This window comes from Lithobates pipiens, unplaced genomic scaffold (assembly GCF_037356315.1).
Source record: "Lithobates pipiens isolate NorthernLeopardFrog02 unplaced genomic scaffold, aLitPip1_a1.2 Scaffold_16, whole genome shotgun sequence".
In the NCBI taxonomy this organism is placed as follows: Eukaryota; Metazoa; Chordata; class Amphibia; order Anura; family Ranidae; genus Lithobates; species Lithobates pipiens.
The window spans coordinates 6,728,079-6,748,699 of record NW_027507748.1 but is presented as its reverse complement, the minus strand read 5'-3'; the positions used below and the strand labels follow the sequence as shown (position 1 = coordinate 6,748,699).

Sequence of the window (20,621 nt, the reverse complement as noted above, 5' to 3'; positions counted from 1 at the left end):
ACGTAGTCCCGTCGTAACGAAATAACGTCACCACGTTCTGAACGATCACATTTTCCGACAACTTTGTCCGACTGTGTGTATGCAACACAAGTTTCGGACAAAATCCGACGGATTTTGTTGTCGGAATGTCCGAGAGTGTGTACAATGGCTTAGACCATTAACCACTAGGGATCCGCGCTATAGCCGAATGACGGCTAAAGCGTGGACCTGCTTTGCCGGGACTACGTCTACTGACGTCGTCCCGTGCACGAGCGGCCTGCGCGCCCCCTGAGGGGCGCGCGCGGCGCGCTTTGTGATCAGCGAGTCTATGAGACTCGCCTGATCACGGATCGGAGCAAGGGGTCGATCCCGACCCCTTACCACGTGATCAGCTGTCAGCCAATGACAGCTGATCATGTGACAAAACAGAGCCGGTAAGCGGATCACCGGCAGCCGTGATCGGGACATCAGTCCCGATCACGGCCAGCTTATCAGTGCCCACCTGCCCCCTGCCACCTAACCAATAAAAAAGTGCCCCCCATCAGTGCCCAAAGTGCCACCCATCAGTGCCCACAGTGCCACCCATCAGTGCCCAAAATCTGCCTCAACAACAGTGCTGCACCCCAGTGCCACATATCCGTGCCCATCAGTGTCATCTACCAGTGCCCATCAATGCCGCCCATCAGTGCCCAGCAGTGCCACCTATCAGTGCCACCTATCAGTGCCCATCAGTCCCATCTATCAGTGGTACCTATCAGTGCCCCTTAGTGACACCCATCCGTGCCACCCATCCGTGCCACCCATCAGTGCCATCTTATCTGTGCCCATCTTTGCCCATCAGTGCCGCCTTATCTGTGCCCATCAGTACTGCCTTACCTGTGCCTATCGGTGCCACCTTAACTGTGCCTATCAGTGCCCACCAGTGAAGCCTATCAGTGCCCACCAGTGCAGCCTATCAGTGCCCACCAGTGCCGCCTCATCAGCGCATTTCAATGAAGGAGAAAAATGACCTGTTTGCAAAATTTTATAACAAACTAAGAAATTTTTTTATTTTGCATCTTTTTTTGTTTGTTTAGCAAAAAATAAAACTCCCAGCTGTAAATAAATACCACCAAAAGAAAGCTCTATTTGTGGGAAAAAAATGATAAAAATGTCATTTGGGTACAGTGTTGTATGCCCGCGTAATTGTCATTCAAAGTGCATCAGCGCTGAAAGCTGAAAATTGGTCTGGGACTGAGGGGGGTTTAAGTGCCCAGTAAGCAAGTGGTTAAACAGGTCAACACAGACCCCGCAGTACTGTTGTATTGGTCATATGTTAGACTATGTATCAAAGTCTTTTTCTAATCTCCATATATTCTATGAAGTCTACGCCTTCCATGTCGGGGGGTTTATGAACATGAGTTCACATACTTGTATCTCATATTTTCTCTTTCAATATGTTGAGATTCTTTCAATAAAAGGAACAGAAGGTAATATTACAAATGTTAGTTCATAACTAGGCCCAACATGGCCCTATCTGAAAGGACAAAAGCATACACAATGTACCATCAACCTTACATATTTCAAGAGAACAGAGAGTGGACTTTAATACTTGTCAATATTGATGCATCAGGAATCTCTCTCCGTAAAAATAATGAATCCAACGAAAATAAACCCGGACAATAAGGAGAAAAATTATCCCGAGGACTCGGGTTTGGGTCAATAAAGAGATGGTTCTGTAGAGATCGGAAGAGACATTCCCATACCACAGCGGCTCCAGAGGGCCTTGCAGGTCACCCCTATAGGCAGGGCCGTCTTTAATATTGATTGGACCCTGGGCAAAAAACTTTTCTTGACCCCCCCCCCCCCATGCAGTTTTGCTCTCTGTCTGCTCTGAGACATACAATAAATAGCAGCTAGACTCAAAATCAGTTTACTGAATCAGATCAGGAAGCTATTGCGATTGGTTGCCAGAGGTTACAGTGTACGATTACCGCTCACTGACTGGTTTCTAGAGGTTACAGCACACATTACGGCTCACTGATTAGTTGCTAGAGGTTACAGCACATGATTTCTGCTTGTTGATTGGTTGCTAGAGATTACTGGGGATATGACCTTAGGGGGGCATGATATACATATCCATGCCGCCGGCCACCCGTATTTACATATAAATGCTGGTAATTTACATGTAAACACAGGGTCTGCAGGGGAGTGTTCTTTATACAACAATAGGGCAGAGCTGGGCAGAATTAGTAGCAGCACTTCACACTGAGATATCAGGACTAAAACCTCAAGGAACGAGGGAATTTAAACCAGGATAGTTGGCAAGTATGAGGCAGCTGCTTTGGGCCCCACAATAATGACAGGGCCCAGGGCAGCTGCCCCTTTTGCCCTGCCTTAAAAACGGCCCTGCCTATAGGATCACACTGCGACCCGCTCGGCTTGTACTGGGCTTGATGGACGTCTCAATAACCCCCACCTCATTTTATATATAGAAATGTAACATGACCCTATACTCCGTCCTCTTATGGGGTTTCTATTCCACTTATCGTGGCAACTCTGTGTCCTGGGGGCATCTTCAATCAACTATCAGTGCGTAATTTTACGTACTGTGCATGAAATCTGGCAAACCCCCTTAATGTCCCTTCTCTTCAGGAGCATGCAATGTAGAAGGTAGAGATATGAGAGGAAAAGAAACAGCAAAGAAGAGTGGGAAGGGAAGTAAAGGGAGACAGGAGAGGAAACATACAATGGGGTAGCTGTTCAGGGTGAGATATGACCTGGATATAGCGGGACCTTGGTGTATAACGCCCAAGGCTCCCAAATGGCTTCAAACTGCCGGGTCCTATCCAAGAGCGTTGCCGTCATGTGTTCTTGGGTCATTATCCAGGAGACTTTGCGTTTTGTCGCCTGGATAGAGACCCTGGGTGTCTTCCAGGTCCTTGCTAAAGATATTTTGGCTCCTAGAAACATGAAGAAGATCAAAGCTTGCGTGTGTTTGGTGTATCTGGTATTTTATATGGTTTTATGACGTGTACATTTCTTTAGTCCACAATCAAAGTCCCTCTGTTTTACCAAAAAAAAAAAAAAAAAGTTAAACCTCCGGCAGGGATGGGTGGTTACTCACCGAACAGCAAAAATATAGACAAAGACTATATAAAATACAGAACTTTTAAGGTGCTATATCAATAAAAACCCCACATACAACCACTATGTATCATAAAATATGCATTATATTTGTTACAAAATGGCTGTTAAAGTGGTTGTTAACAATTTAAAGACCACTTTAACCTATAGGTGAGGTTAGATTAAGGCTTACCTGTAGGTGCAAGAAATATCTCCTTAACCTACGTGGTTAAGGAGATATTTTCCTAACAAACGGGCACCGATGTCTACGGCGTAGACAACGGCGCAGGCGCACCGAGCGTGCCGTTAGTAAAGGCGATCATGCGATATCATGGCGGTGACGGAGGCGGTGGACAAGGGTCGCTTCGGGGGCTTTGATCTCAGGTAAGCAATCACTTTGTAGAAGTGATCACTTCCACAGAGTAATACAGTGTTACTATAGCACTATAACACTGTATTGCTCTGATCACTGTGTGTTATAAAAGAAATTGTAAAAAAAAAAAAGAAAAATAATAAAAAATAAGAAGAAAAAAAAAAAAAAAAAATCAGCTTTTTTTTCTTTACATCCTGTCACCAGTTAGTGCCCCTGAACACCAGCACACCAGTTATATTAAAACGCTGTACTACACTGGGGAAATTAAAATTAAAAAAAAAGTTTTTTTTATATAAATTTCTTAATTTTCCAAATAATTGTGACAAAAAAATTACAGCTTAAAAAAAAAAAAAAAACTCACAATGCCTCTTACTAAATACCTTGGACTGTCTACTTTCCAAAAAGGGGTTAGTGAGGGGGTGTTTGTACGGCTTGTTTTTGGGCCTCAAGAAATGAGATCGGCCGTCAGTACATCAGGGTTGATCGATTATCAGATATATATTCCATAGTTTCTGGATATAATTTAACTACAGACTGAATAATATACACTGGGTTATTTTCACACAAAGAAAAAAATGTAGCAGAATACGTTTTGACAAGAAAGATTATGTATTTGCAAAATTTTATAACAGAAATTAAGAAATTAGCTTTTTTTTTATTTTCAAAATTTTATTTTTTTGCAAAATTTTCAGTTTTTTATTTTTGTTTAACCACTTTCAGACCGGACCATTTTGCTGGTAAATGACCAGAGGTCTTTTTACAATTTGGCACTGCGCTGCTTTAACTGGTAATTGCGCGGTCAGGCAATGTTGTACCCAAACACAATTAGCGTCCTTTTCTTCCCACAAATAGAGCTTTCTTTTGATGGTATTTGATTGCCTCTGCGATTTTTATTTTTTGCGATATAAACGTAAAAAGACCGCAAATTTTGAAAAAAAATGATATTTTCTAATTTTTGTTATTAGAAAAATCCAATAAACTCAATTTTAGTCATACATTTAGGCCAAAATGTATTCAGCCACATGTCTTTGGTAAAAAAAAAGTCAACAATTGTATATTTATTGGTTTGCGCAAAAGTTGTCACATCTACAAACTAAGGTACGTTTTCTGGAATTTACGCAGCTTTTAGTTTACGACTGCCTATCTCATTTCTTGAGGTGCTAAAATGGCAGGGCAGTACAAAACCCCCCCAAATGACCCCATTTTGGAAAGTAGACACCCTAAGGAAATTGATAAGTGGCATGTTGAGCCCATTGAATATTTTATTTTTTTGCCTCAAGCGATTGAATAATGACAAAAAATAATTTTTTTTTTTTTTTTTACACAAAGTTGTCACTAAATGATATATTGCTCACACATGCTATGGGCATATGTGAAATGACACCCCAAAATAAATTCTGCTGCTTCTCCTGAGTACGGGGATACCACATATGTGGGACTTTTTGGGAGCCTAGCCGCGTACGGGGCCCCGAAAACCAAGCACCGCCTTCAGGCTTTCTAAGGGCGTAAATTTTTGATTTCACTTCTCACTACCTATTACAGTTTTGAAAGCCATAAAATGCCAAGATGGCACAAAACCCCCACAAATGACCCCATTTTAGAAAGTAGACACCCCAAGCTATTTGCTGAGAGGCATGTTGAGTCCATGGAATATTTTATATTTTGCCACAAGTTGCGGGAAAATTACAAACTTATTTTTTTTTTTTTTCACAAAGTTGTCACTAAATGATATATTGCTCACGCATGCCATGGGCATATGTGAAATGACACCCCAAAATAAATTCTGCTGCTTCTCCTGAGTACGGGGATACCACATATGTGGGACTTTTTGGGAGCCTAGCCGCGTACGGGGCCCCGAAAACCAAGCACCGCCTTCAGGCTTTCTAAGGGCGTTACAGTTTTGAAGGCCATAAAATGCCAAGATGGCACAAACCCCCCCCCCCAAATGACCCCATTTTGGAAAGTAGACACCCCTAAATTTAGGGGTACACTAGTGAGACTAGGTAATAAATGGTGGGTGCCCTGAAACTATAAAAAAAATAACTAACCAACCAGCGTCACCTGTAACAGTTATATGGTGATCACTGGTGAAAGGGTTAACTAGGGGGCAATCAGGGGGCTTTATGCGGTAGTATATGGGGGTCCCTGGCGCTATAAAAAGCTGCGGCGAACCTAAATACCTACCTGCCTAACTAGCGTCACCTGTGACACTAATACAGTGATCAGAAAAACGATCGCTTATTAGGCTGGGTTCACACTGGAGCGATGTGGGAACGCCACGAATGCGCGGCGGGTTCCCGCATCGCATGCAATTCACACTGCCCTATGCGAACTGCTGGGAGTGTCAGTGAAATGTTAATGACACCCCCAGATCAGTTCGCATATCGCAGTGCGATCTGCAAACTCGGATCGCATGGTGTGAACACCCATGCGATCCGATTCTGCTGCGGGCAAAAAAAAGGGTCCCGTGCGAATTTGCGGCGGGTGCGACACGAATTCAGCCATACTATCTGTATGGCTGAACTCGAATCGCACAGAGATCGGATGTGATTTGCACTGCAGTGCGGTGCGAATCACATTCGTTCTCATAAACCGCTGCAATGTGAACCCAGCCTTAGTGACACTGGCGACGGGGGGTGATCACGGGGTTAAACCTTTATTGGGGGGGTTAGGGGGGCACATTAGAACTAAAGGGGGCTAACCCTAACTGCCCTAACAGTTATTACAGTCACAAATGACACCAATGCAAAAAAAAAAAGCAATTGGTGTCACTGTGACTGGGGGGGCAGGGGTAATTGGGGGGTGATCTGGGGGTAAAGGGGGGGTGTGAGTGTGCCTGGCATGTTCTACTGTGTAGTGTAGTGCTTGTGCAACTCACCGAACCTCTCTCCTCGGTGCCGGAACGAAAAATACCGACACGGAGGAGAGAATACATCACTTCCTCTCCTGTGTTTACATTACAGGAGAGGAAGTGATGTCACGGGACATTTTCATTCGTCGGGAGCGATCGCGAGGGGGTGGCCATGAATGAATGGCCGTCCCCTCGTCCGGGATCGCTCCCGAACGAATACCGACCGCCGCAGGCACCGGGCAGGGGCCCGATCGGGCCCCCGACCCGCGGGCAGGCAAGGACGTACATGTAAGCCCTTATGCCTGCCCGTGCCATTCTGTCAACGTACATCGTCGTGCGGCTGTCGGCAAGTGGTTAATGAGCAGGAAAAAAAAACAAAAAACCGTGGTGATTAAATTACCACCAAATAAAAGCTCTATTTGTGTGCAAATAAAAAAAAAAATTCTTATGGGTACAGTGTTGTATGACCGCGCAATTGTCATTCAAAGTGTTACAGCGCTGAAAGCTGACAATTTGGTCTGGGCAGCAAGGGGGTAAATGCCCAGTATTAATGTCAATGAAAGCCCCAAAAACACTTTCTATGGTGATAACATATTTTTATTCATAAACATAAAAGCTATGGCTGTTTAACAGAATTATATTCCAATGGTGGGATGGGGATAGCGTCAGGGCTGGCTTAGCCCTTCCTTCTCTGGGCTGGCCGCTCAGCTGTCGGCTAATTGCCAGCTCTCTTCTCTCTCAACAGTTACCAGCTGTCCCTGATGATGTTCGTCTGACCTGCCTACTTAAAGCCTTCCAGCTCACTTCACCTCTGCCTTCGCCTTGGTCACATCACTAGAAACCAATGCCTGCGGTTTGTTTGAAGACTGGCTTGCTGACATCCCTTCTGGCTCCTTATCCTGCTTGCTGTTGCTCTACTTGGATCCCTGACTTCTGGCCTGGCTGACTACCCGATCTAGTTACTGGACTCTGGCTATGCTTGACTACACTTTTTCTATTTACCTTTTTATTTTTATTAATAAACAAGTGTAATTTAATTGTACTTCTGTCTCAGTCTGATTCATGGTTTCTGACAGATAGTTCTCGATGCGTTTCAAAGACATCCAGCCAGCTTCTTACAGAGATACAGGAGGTAGCTTTCCAATATATATTAAAAGATCAATTAGTTACTCAATTATGTAGAAAGATTACATAATCTTACACCAGAGATTGTATAGATATATACTGTATGGTGCATACTGAAGGTTCTGCTCTTGGACATATTCTCCATCTACACCTCCTCCCTGGGTCAGTTGATAGCCTTCCATGGCTTCCAATACCATTGTTACGCTGGTGACACCCGAATCCCTCTCTCTACCCCTCAGCTCACTCCTTCAGTCTCCTCACACATCACTAATTTACTAACAGACATATCAGCCACACCACTTCCAAAGCTCAATCTATCCAACACTGTGCCCATTATATTTCCTTCTCCACGTGCCCCCCTCTCCATCAAGGTCAATGACACAACCATCAACTTGTCCCTTCCATGCCTCGGTTCTAGGTGTAATCCTGGACTCTGAACTCTCCTCTCAGTCCCCCCATCCAATCACTGTCCAAGGCTTGCCGCCTCAACCTCTGCAACATCTCCAAAATACGCCCCTTTCTAACTGATGTCACCACAAAGCTTTTCATTCACTCCCTGGTCATCTCTCACCTCGACTACTGCAACTCCCCATTGGATTACCTTTACATAGTCTATCCCCCCTCCAGTCCATTATGAAGGCTGCTGCCAGACTCATCCACCTTACCAAATGTTCAATGTCTGCTACTCCTCTCTGCCAACCTCTGCATTGGCTTCCGCTCTGTGTCCTCCACCCCTCTCCGTCAATCACCCCATTGGCTGCCACCCACCCACCCAACAAATTAAATTCAGAATATTAACAGCAACTTACGAACAGTGGCGGCCCATCCATAGGTGGCACACGGGCACCGCCCCCCCAGCAGTCACAAAAAAGGCCCTTTAAAGAAAAAAAAATGTTCTTTAGGGACACTGAGTTCAGGCGCTGGACACAGTGCACTATCACGAGATTGCAGACGAGACGCTTCATTTGTGGCTTGTGGCGCAGTCCATCGCGCCAGACAACTTCCACCGGCCCGTAGTATCACTTAACTCAGAGGTGCTTTGTTCTCTGAGTTAAGACGTCACTTCTAACTGTGCCAGTGGTAAACAGGAAGTGATGTCAGAAGCTCCGTGGAACGCACGGCCCGAGTGGAGATGGTAAGTAAGGCTCTAATAGGCTGTGAAATAGGTGAACTGCGAGCGTCATGCTTGGCGCTCGCAGTCCACTCAGCTGTGTTAGGAAAGCGAATGACTATTCGCTTTCCTAACACTGAACCGCCTCTCTGCCAATCAGGTGCTCGGGTCTGTTACCTGTCACCTGACTGGCTAAAAAGGCAGGCGCCGCTATTGGATGCCTATCAGGAGGAGAGGATGGGAGATGAGGCAGGAGATGCATGAAGATGGCGAGCGGGCGGGGGGCACACTGGCAGCATTTAATGGGCACACTGGCAGCATATGATGGGCACACTGGCAGCATATGATGAGCACAGTGGCTGCATTTGATGGGCACGGTGACAGCATTTGATGAACACAGTGACAGCATTTGATGGACACAGTGACAGCATTTGATGGGCACAGTGACAGCATTTGATGGGCACAGTGACAGCATTTGATGGGCACGGTGACACCATTTGATGGGCACAGTGACAGCATTTGATGGGCACAGTGACAGCAGTTGATGGGCACAGTGACATCATTTGATGGGCACAGTGACAGCATTTGATGGGCACAGTGACAGCAGTTGATGGGCACAGTGACATCATTTGATGGGCACAGTGACAGCATTTGATGGGCACAGTGGCTGCAATTGATGGTTTTTTTTTCAAACATTTTTTTTAGTTGCTTTGCACCCACCAAATATTTTGAGAACCAGCCGCCACTGACATGCACCGCGGACCGGTGTAATTTTGACATCATAAATTCAATTTAGTTTTAGTCATAGTCTGTTGACTAAAATGCCATTTTAGTTTCTGTCCTACTTTTGTCATCTCAATTGTTTTAGTTTTATGCCAAGTAAACACAGTCGGAATGTCCGACAACAAATGTTCGATGGGAGCTTGTTGACGGAAATTAACGACCATGTGTGAGCTCCATCGGACATTTCCAGTCAGAATTTCCAACAAACAAAATTTGAGATCTGGATCTCATATTTTTCGACAACAAAATACGTTTTCGGAAATTCCAAATCGTGTGTTCACAATTCTGACGCACAAAGTGGCACGCATGCTCGGAATCAAGCAGAAGGAGCCGCACTGGCTATTGGACTTAATTTTTCTTGGTTCGACGTACGTGTTGTACGTCACCGCGTTCTTGGCGGTCGGAATTTCCGACCAACTTTGTGTGACCGTGTGTATGCAAGACAAGTTTGAGCCGACGTTCATCAGAAAAAATCCATGGATTTTGTTGTCGGAATGTCCGATCATGTGTACGCAGCATTAGCGTTTAACATTCAACAAAAATGTTTGACACTGATCGCCGCAAATTTTAGTCCGAGAGGGCCAATTCCTTCACTGGCTCTCCTCTAACTCTAACCTGGTAAACATTTTTAAAGTGTCGCCTATGAAGTTTCTTAAGTACCGTCGTTTTGTAGCCATTCCACGAGCGTGCGCAATTTTAAACCGTGACATGTTAGGTATCTATTTACGTGGCTTAACATCATCCTTCATATTTTACAAAACAATTTGGGTATATTGTGTTTTTTTTTTGTTTTAATTAACCACCTCGCGCCCGCCCTATAGCCGAATGACGGCCGTAGAGCAGGCGCGTTCGTCCGGGTGGCCGTCCCTGGACGTCCTAATGTTTACTTCCGCAATGCGCGCCGCTGCGGGCATGCATCGCGGAAGTTCTGTGTTCGCCGTGTCCCCGGGGACAGGCAAACACAGATCGCTGTAAACGGCCAATCACAGCGGCCGTTTACAACGCGATCGGCGTGTCCAATGGGAGATGATCTCATATGTAAACATATGAGATCATCTCTCAGCGCTGCTCTCCCTCCTCACACAGACAGAGTGTGAGAGGGGAGAGATGAATGGCTGCAGCGGCAGCCGTTCTGCCTTGCGCTGAAAAAAAAAAAAGTAAAAAAAAAAAGTGCCATCCTCCCCCAGCAGTGCCATCCTCCCCCGCAGTGCCATCCTCCCCAGCAGTGCCATCCTCCCCAGCAGTGCCATCCTCCCCCGCAGTGCCATCTGCCCCAGTGCCATCCGCCCCAGTGCCATCCACCCCAGTGCTACCTGCCCCCAGTGCCATCCATCCCAGTGCTACCTGCCCCCAGTGCCACCTGCCCCCAGTGCCATTTGTCCCCAGTGCCATCTGTCATCAGTGCCACGTATAAGTGCCATCTGTCATCAGTGCCACGTGTCATCAGTGCCACATAGTGCCATCTGTCATCAGTGCCACGTATTAGTGCCATCTGTCATCAGTGCCACGTATCAGTGCCATTTGTCATCAGTGCCACCTGTCAGTGTCACGTGCCATCTGTTGTCAGTGTCACGTGTCATCAATGCCACTTATCAGTGCCATCTGTCATCAGTGTCACGCGTCATTGGTGCCATGTATTAGTGCCATATGTCATCGGTGGCACGTATTAGTGCCACGTATTAGTGCCATCTGTCATCAGTGCCACGTATTAGTGCCACGTGTCTTCAGTGCCACGTATTAGTGCCACGTGTCATCAGTGCCACGTATAAGTGCCATGTGTCATCAGTGCCACATATTAGTGCCATCTGTCATCAGTGCCACATATTAGTGCCATCTGTCATCAGTGCCATGTATAAGGGTCATCATTGCCACGTATCAGTGCCATCTGTCATCAGTGTCACGTGTCATTGTCCTGGTGCTTCAAAAGTGTAATAGGTAGTCAACAAGTTAGATGTGTAATTTATGCTCCTAGAACACATGACGGCGCTACCTGTATGTTGGGCCTCTCTATGTGGCCAGGCTGTGAAAAAGTCCCACACATGTGGTATTGTAATACTCAGGAAGAGTAGCATAATTTTTTGGGGGGTGTCATTTGTGGTATACACATGCCACGTGAGAGAAATAACTTATTACAATGACAATTTTGTGGAGAAAAAAAAAATGAAAAATCTTAATTTTGCAAAGAATTGTGGGAAAAAAATGACAACATCAAAAAGCTCACCATGCCTCTTACTAAATACCTTGGAATGTCTACTTTCCAAAAAGGGGTGATTTGGGGGGTATTTGTACTTTCCTGACTTGTTCGGGTCACAAGAAGCGAGATAGACCACCAGTACATCAGGTGTGATCAATTTTGTGCGATTCGCACCACAGCTTGTAGACTCTCTAACTTTCACAAAGACCAAATAATATCCACTAATTTGAGTTATTTTTACCAAAGATATGTAGCAGTATAAATTGTGGCCAAAATTTATGAAGAAAATTTAAAAATTTGCAAAATTCTGTCACAGAAACAAAGAAATATGCGTTTTTTTTCAAAATTTTCGGTCTTTTTTCATTTATAGCACAAAAAATAAAAACCCCAGAGGTGATCAAATACCACCAAAAGAAAGCTCTATTTGTGGGAAAAAAAGGACAAAAAATTCATTTGGGTACAGTGTTGCATGACTGAGTAATTGTCATTCAAAGTGTGAGAGCACCGAAAGCTGAAAATTGGTCTGGGCAGGAGGGGGGTTTAAGTGCCCAGTAAGCAAGTGGTTAATTAAAGCGTATTTTTTCCCAAAACAAATTGCGTTTGCAAAACCGCCGTGCAAATACCACGCGACATAAAAAATTGCAACGATTGCCATTTTATTCTCTGGGGTCGCTGCTAAAAAAAAAAAAGTAATTTTCTGGAAATAAAAAAAAATACTGATTAAGCCCAGGTTCATAGCGCAGCGGGATTGAGATCCTGCGAGTTGAGCTAAACTCGCACAGTTTCATTACTGCATGTCAGTCCGACGATTTCAGAGACATCTGTAGCAGTTTCCTGCACAGATGTCTATTGAAAATCGCACCTAAAAATCATCAAAAGTAGTACAGAAGCTACTTTTGGGAACCGGTGCGGCGCCGCAAAGTCGGCATGGCACCAACTCAGGCGGTTCCATTGCGGTCAATAGCCGCCGATTTGGTATGCGATTTGACATGTCAAATTGCATTCCAAAATCGCATCAATGTGCACCAAGGCTAAAACTTGTAAACCAAAAGTGTGAGAAAAGGCCTGGCCAGCAAGTGTTTGTAGCAGATTGGAGTTTGGCCACCAGCAGGGGCACCGTTCCTTTGTTTTATACCTAGTGTCTTCCTCCTGCAGGTGGCACTGTGGTCAAGATTGCTTTACTGTGTCCTTCCATGAACACAGAGACAGATTTTTCAAGTGCGTACAAAAAAAATCCCATTTTGGGTAGTTCAGCTAAAAACATATATAAGTACAGGGGCGGACTGACAATTTGGCCACTCGGGCACTGCCCGAGGGCCCCCGGGCCACTAGGGGGCCCCATCAGGGTTGCCAGCCTCAGTAAAACCAGGGACGGTATGTAAAAATCTGTGTTTTTTTACATCTGTCTCTGAAAAGTCCCTTACCGACATCCTTTTGGTCTAAAAATCCTGAGATTATAGCTGCCCCACCTCTCCAGTACCTTCTCAGCCAATAGAAACATGTCTGTGTATACTGTGTGTACATGTATGTGTATAATGTGTGATTGTATACTGTGTGTACATGTATGTGTATAATGTGTGATTGTATACTGTGTGTACATGTATGTGTATACTGTGTGATTGTATACTGTGTGGCCCCATAATCTCTGATTGCCTGGGGGCCCCATAATCTCCTATTGCCCGGGGGCCCCATGAGTTGTCAGTCCGCCCCTGTATAAGTATTTAGTATTTTACCACATTAAAGTAGAACTTCACCCTAAAGAAGAAGTTCTGCCCTATGTCCTCCTCCCCCCACCCCAACACTTCTGGACATTTCTTTTTGTGGGGGGGGGGGGCAGGTACCTACTTTTGGTAGGTAGCCGCTCCCGCTTCCAGTTGCATTGCTCTGGCGATTCCACCGGAAGTTCACTCCAACTGCCTGCAACCTCTTGGGACACATCCCAGGAGGCGGCGGGACCATTCATACAGCACACTACAGCCAGTGCATGCGCGGTGAGAAGCCGGCTGTGAAGCTGCAAAGGAATCGCAGCCACACTTCCTACATGCCGGTGCCGGGGACCCGAAGACCGGCGAAGAACCGGCCAAGGTGAGGATAGGACTGGACCCCTGGACAGGTAAGAGTGCTTTTATTAAAAATTAAGCAGCTACAGCATTTTTAGATGTTGGTTTTTAATTTCTTTCAAACAACCTGAAGATCCTTATATAAAGTGACTCCCGGGAAGAGGCGGGTGGCAAATGGCTAAACATTGAGAAAATGGGGTCTTTATTAATGAATTATTGTTATGAGTATCCTGGTAGTGTGAGGGGTCTTCTGGGGTTTTGTCTCGGGAGGGTCATAAAGGATTAGAAGTCTTCCGGGCTCCTACCTGATGAAGACACGATTGGGAATCCTCCACAGATCAACCACAAAATCTGGAAATAAAAATGGTAATAAAATCAGAACAATTGTATCAGGTTATACGGACTCTGTATGAGAGACGTGATAGAATGTAGACAGAATACCGTTAAAGGGGATTTGTAGTCTTTATCACATTTTTAGATTGAGGTGTGAACAGTGTGAGCCTCATATATGTGTATTGTGTGCAATTATATAGATCCTACCAAACAGTGCCACATAATGATTGTGCCCTGCTGGTCTAAATATCTTACCACAAGTCTTCTAGTCAGCAGACGTCGCCAGCACGCAGAGAGGGGCTTTTGGTGTCTGTGTGTAAACAGTGGTCTCTCTGCAGAAGTCTGCCATGTATCCTGCTGATGTAAAGCTAGAGCTCTCCAATCAGCAGGGAGCGTGCTCTTCTCTGATTGCAGAGTCTCAGGTCTGACATAGCAAGGGAAGTGTTATACCTCTACAGAGAGATCACAGCTTCTGGTTCCACCCAAAGTGCAGGGGCCACAACCAATCACAGCTCGGGCACTACCTTAAAGGGCTCGGCAACCATCTCTATTTACAAGCCAAGTCCCCCCATGCCTGCCCTGCTTTCATTTACTGTACTGTGACCTCTGTGCATTTCAGCAACCTCTGCACTGCTATGCCTCTAGTGACTCCTGCACTCCTTTGTCTCTATAGACTCTGTGACCCCTGGGTCTCCAGTGATCCCAATGTCTCCACTGACCTCTATTCTCCAATAATCCTAATGTCTCCAGTGACTCCTGTGTCTCCAGTGATCTCTATTCTCCAGAAACCACAATGTCTCCAGTGACCCCAATGTTTCCAGCGACCTCTATTATTATTGTATAGAATTACAGTTTGCGCAGCGCTCATTTTCCAGTGAACCCAATGTTTCCAGCGACTCCTGTGTCTCCAGCGACCTCTATTCTCCAGTGACCCCAATGTCCCCAGCAATTACTGTGTCTCCCGCAACCTCTATTCTACAGTGACCCCAGTGTCTCCAGAGACTCCTGTGTCTCCAGGGACCTCTATTCTTCAGTGATCCAAATGTCTCCAGAGACCCCTGTGTCTACAGTGACCCCAATGTCTCCAGAGACTCCTGGGTGTCCAGCTACCTCTATTCTCCATTGACCCCAATGTCCCCAGCAACTTCTGTGTCTCCAGCGACCTCTAGTCTCCAGTGACCCCAATGTCTCCAGCGACCTCTAGTCTCCAGCGACCTCTAGTCTCCAGTGACCCCAATGTCTCCAGCGACCTCTAGTCTCCAGTGACCCCAATGTCTCCAGCGACCTCTAGTCTCCAGTGACCCCAATGTCTCCAGCGACCTCTAGTCTCCAGTGACCCCAATGTCTCCAGACTCCTGTGTCTCCAGCGACCCCAATGTCTCCAGACTCCTGTGTCTCCAGCAACCTCTAGTCTCCAGTGACCCCAATGTCTCCAGACTCCTGTGTCTCCAGCAACCTCTAGTCTCCCGTGACCCCAATGTCTCCAGACTCCTGTGTCTCCAGCGACCTCCAGACTCCTGTGTCTCCAGTGACCTCCAGTCTCCAGTGACCCCAATGTCTCCAGACTCCTGTGTCTCCAGCGACCCCAATGTCTCCAGACTCCTGTGTCTCCAGCGACCTCCAAACTCCTGTGTCTCCAGTGACCTCCAGTCTCCAGTGACCCCAATGTCTCCAGACTCCTGTGTCTCCAGCGACCCCAATGTCTCCAGACTCCTGTGTCTCCAGCAACCTCTAGTCTCCAGTGACCCCAATGTCTCCAGACTCCTGTGTCTCCAGCGACCTCCAGACTCCTGTGTCTCCAGCGACCTCTAGTCTCCAGTGACCCCAATGTCTCCAGACTCCTGTGTCTCCAGCGACCTCTAGTCTTCAGTGACCTCAATGTCTCCAGCCATCCTGTGTTTCCAGCAACCTTTATTGTACAGTGACCCTTTCACTTCTGTGTCTCCAATGACCCCTGCAATCCTGGGTCTCTAATGACTCCAGTGTCTCCTGTGACCCCAGCATTTCCAGTAACTGCTGTGTCACCCAGTGATCCCATAGAATCCTGCATCACCCGGGTGACCCCAAACCACCCTGTCTTATGGTGTGACCCCAGAGCAACTTGTGTCATCAAATGACCCCAAAACACCCTTGAGCAGTGCCCCTGGAGAATCCTATGTCATCCAATGATCCCTGAGCATTCCAGAATCTGGCAATTCTGACAGCAATTCTAGAACGCCCAGATGTGAATGGGGCCTTAAACTGAAGATTCAGTTGGGCTTTAAAAGACACAAGCAACCTGAGTTCTTCCAGACAAGGAAGCTTTATTTGGATTTTCTTAGCCTGAGATAACAGTTTGCCTTCTCCAAATTTGTGTACCCTTATACCTACAGTGGTGTGAAAAAGTGTTTGCCCCCTTCCTCATTTCCTGTTCCTTTGCATGTTTGTCACACTTAAGTGTTTCGGAACATCAAACCAATTTAAACAATAGTCAAGGACAACACAAGTAAACACAAAATGCAATTTGTAAATGAAGGTGTTTATTATTAAAGGTGAAAAAAATCCAAACCATCATGGCCCTGTGTGAAAAAGTGATTGCCCCCTAAACCTAATAACTGGTTGGGCCACCCTTAGCAGCAACAACTGCAACCAAGCGTTTGCGATAACGTGCAATGAGGCTTTTACAGCGTCCTGGAGGAATTTTGGCCCACTCATCTTTGCAGAATTGTCCTAATTCAGTTACATTAGAGGGTTTTCGAGCATGAACGGCCTTTTTAAGGTCATACCACAACATCTCAATAGGATTCAGGTCAGGACTTTGGCTAGGCCACTCCAAAGTCTTCATTTTGTTTTTCTTCAGCCATTCGGTGGTGGACTTGCTGGTGTGTTTAGGATCATTGTCCTGCTGCAGAACCCAAGTTCATTTCAGCTTGAGTACACGAACAGATGGTCGGACATTCTCCTTCAGGATCTCTTGGTAGACAGCAGAATTCATAGTTCCTTTTATCACGGCAAGTCTTCCAGGTCCTGAAGCAGCAAAACAGCCCCAGACCATCACACTACCACCACCATATTTTACTGTTGGTATAATGTTCTTTTTATGAAATGCAGTGTTCCTTCTACGCCAGATATACTTGGACACACACCTTCCAAAGAGTTCCACTTTTGTCTCATCGGTCCACAGAATGTTGTCCCAAAAGTCTTGGGGATCATCAAGATGTGTTGTGGAGAAATTGAGACGAGCTTTGATGTTCTTTTTGCTCAGCAGTGGTTTTCTCCTTGGAACTCTGCCATGCAGGCCATTTTTGCCCAGTCTTTTCCTGATGGTGGAGGCATGAACGCTGACCTTAACTGAGGCAAGTGAGGCCTGCAGTTCCTTGGACGTTGTTGTGGGGTCTTTTGTGACCTCTTGGATGAGTCGTTGCTGCGCTCTTGGGGTAATTTTGGGCGGCCGGCCACTCCTGGGAAGGTTCACCACTGTTCCATGTCTTCGCCATTTGTGGATAATGGCTCTCACTGTGGTTCGCTGGATTCCCAAAGCTTTGGAAATGGCTTTATAACCCTTTCCAGACTGATAGATCTCAATTACTTTCTTTCTCAATTGTTCCTGAATTTCTTTGGGTCTCGGCATGATGTGTAGCTTTTAAGGATCTTCTGGTGGACCTTACTGTGTCAAGCAGCTCCTATTTAAGTGATGCCTTGATTGTGAACAGGTGTGGCAATAATCAGGCCTGGGTGTGGCTAGAGAAATTGAACTCAGGTGTGGACAACCACAGTTATAGTATGTTTTAACAAGGGGGGCAATCACTTTTTCACACAGGGCCATGATGGTTTGGATTTTTTTTCACCTTTAATAATAAACACCTTCATTTACAAATTGCATTTTGTGTTTACTTGTGTTGTCCTTGACTATTGTTTAAATTGGTTTGATGTTCCGAAACACTTAAGTGTGACAAACATGCAAAGGAACAGGAAATGAGGAAGGGGGCAAACATTTTTTCACACCACTGTATATACCTTATCCATATACGATGGAATGGTATATCCAATCCCAGCTGCACATAATATTACATACTTAGATCTGGAATGTCATGAAAATACTCTATTCTGATACTGCTAATGGTCATCGAGGGACTCGATTAATAATATCTGCTCTATATGGAAGGAATTTCCATCCAATTTTATTACATTAAATTTTTTTTTCGTTTTTTTTACATTTGGAATTAAAGTCATTTTTTCTAAAAAAAAGCAATTATAGTTTCCTAAGCAGAAAGCACAGCAGTTCAGACTCTCTCTAAATAGTTTTCAGACCTCAGGGGTCTATTTATAAAGCAGTGAATGTGATGATTGCCAAACATTCTCTATCAGAGAATCAGTCGCTGTCATATAAAAGAAGTGGACCCGGATAAGTCATCTGCGGAGGGTGTTCGCTGAATATCAGGTTGCTGCTTTATAATAAATACACCCTGAGGAATTCTGCAGAAAGTTTAAGGGTTTAAGGGTGGAATACTGTACTTCCTAACACAGCAGAATGGCCTATAACAGTGATGGTGAACCTCGGCACCCCAGATGTTTTGGAACTACATTTCCCATGATGCTCATGCACTCTGCAGTGTCGTTGAGCATCATGGGAAATGTAGTTCCAAAACATCTGGGGGTGCCGAGGTTCACCATCACTGGCCTATAATGATCCCGATTCCTGACCCTGGAAAGCAGTGGCGTAACTAGAACCTTCAGGGCCCCGATGCAAGAAACCATGAAGGGCCCCCCTGAACCCCAGCCAGGGCCCTTCCCTCCGAGTCCGGCGGTGGAACTCCAGGGCTTGGTCACAGGTATGACCTTTGTGAGCCCTGTAGTTCCACCACTGGTATCAGTAGTTTTTTTTTATTATTATTTTTTTTATTTTTAGGTGCCCCATTGGGGGACTGTCCCTAGGCAGGATGGGGTCCCCGCCCCCAGAAGAGATGAGGTCCTTTTCTCCAGGGCAGATGAAATTACTGCCCCAGGTGAGAAGGGGTCCCTGTCCACAGGGGGAGATGGAGGGGGTATGTAATGGTGTGTGGGGGGTGGAGTCCTCTCCCTAACCATGACCAAGCTGCAGGCCGCGCACTCATCCATGTTGGCCTGGGCTCCATCCAGTGTGCTGAACGGGTGATCAGCATATCTCCCAGAAAGACCTTTCATCATCTGTGTATGACGGGGGAGGAGGGGGTCTGGCAGACAAGCCTGCAGTGTCCTCCGGGGGGCTCTCATAGGGCTGCACTGCAACTATGTGCTTAAAGTTTGTTTACCCGGGAGAATTATGCAGTGCAGTGTGGGCCGGACTCGGGGGGGGGGGGGCAGCGGGACTCTGGCTGGGGAGAACAGACATCGGACTGAGCGGCAATGCATGGAGCAGGAGAGGGGTACTCTGAGGAGCCGGCCGAGGACACAGGTCATGCGGGGAATGCACAACTAAAGAGCAGCCAGTGCGATAGTCGAGCATGGAACTCTGCTAGTCACCCTCTACCTCCAGCCACCCTGTGTGCATGGTGCACTGGTACCCCTAGCTGCCTATGCTGCTGCCGGTCATATGTAGAGGGGGCTGCATGGGCCCCCTGCATCACAGGGCCCAGTTGCGGTCGCAACTGCTGCACCCCCTATAGTTACACCCCTGCTGGAAAGCTTACCGCAATCATGGTGCCTCTATGCAGGTCCTCCACCTGGAAGAGAAGACAAAGCTCTGTCAGATCCGTCACATCATCATACAGGTCTTCTTTACATTTCACTGTAAAAAAAAAAGTCATTACTTATCTGATTTCATAAGATTGGCAACTTTATGTTACTTTTATATAGTGAAAATAATGTCAGCTTGGAAATCAGACCAATGATCCGTGTTGTCAAGGCTTCTGTCACTGAACTCCACCTTGAGTAGCCATCCTTGTGGCCTCCTCAAATGGTGACAGGACAGTGCATGCATCCCTGATCATGAGCCATGGTGTGGCAAAAAAAAAAAGCCGAGCTCCCCTGACCCTGTCCTGGTACACATTGATGGCCCTCTGCAGCATGGCCAACGTTGAGTTCCACCTGGTGGGCATGTCACATATAAGGCGGTTCTTGGGCAGGTTGTATTCCTTTTGGAGGTCAACCAGCCGAGCACAGGCATTATATGAGCGGTGGAAATGCACACAGACTTTCCTGGCCTGCCTCAGGACATCCTGTAAGCCCGGGTACCTGCCCAAGAACCACTGCACCACCAAGTTAAGGACGTGGGCCAAATAGGGAACATGCTACGAACAGCTTTTCATCGTATATTCTGATCATGTGTATGGCCCATCTGACTTTTTACGTGGAAAATTCTGACGGACCTAGAAATAGAACATGTTCTAAATATTTCCGACGGAACCAATTCCAATCGGGAAAACCGCTCGTCTGTGTGCTGTTCCGACGGACCAAAAACCACGCATTCTCTGAAGCAAGTACGAGACGGAAGCTAAGGGCTACTTGCTATTGAACTTCCTTTTTCTAGTCCTGTTGTACGTGTTGTACGTCATCGTGTTCTTGACAGTCTGACTTTGGTGTGATTGTGTGTACGCAACACATTTTCAGCGGAACTCCATCAGAATTCCATTGGAAAAACCTTCAGAGTTTATTCCAACGGCAAAACCGGTCAGGTGTACAGAGCATTAGGTTGTGTGTCACATCTCAACTAGTTTTCTCCTCATACCAATCCATGGGAATGCAAAAGC

General features: G+C 46.2%; 1 protein-coding gene across 5 annotated transcripts in view; it reads right to left on the bottom strand.

Annotated features, from left to right (window-relative positions):
- The window catches only part of LOC143981566 (uncharacterized), a 71,151-nt gene that overhangs the window by 28,713 nt on the left and 21,817 nt on the right, over positions 1–20,621 (bottom strand). For 3 of the 5 annotated variants that reach the window (XM_077479527.1, XM_077479525.1, XM_077479526.1), the window contains exons 3-4: positions 19,563–19,595; positions 13,887–13,932 (exon numbers count right to left, since the gene is read on the bottom strand). In XM_077479527.1, coding sequence (XP_077335653.1) covers positions 13,887–13,932; positions 19,563–19,595 — 79 coding nt within the window. Of the gene's footprint in view, positions 1–13,886; positions 13,933–19,562; positions 19,661–20,621 lie in introns of all 5 variants that reach the window. The other 2 variants (XM_077479529.1, XM_077479528.1) reach the window with 1 other exon arrangement.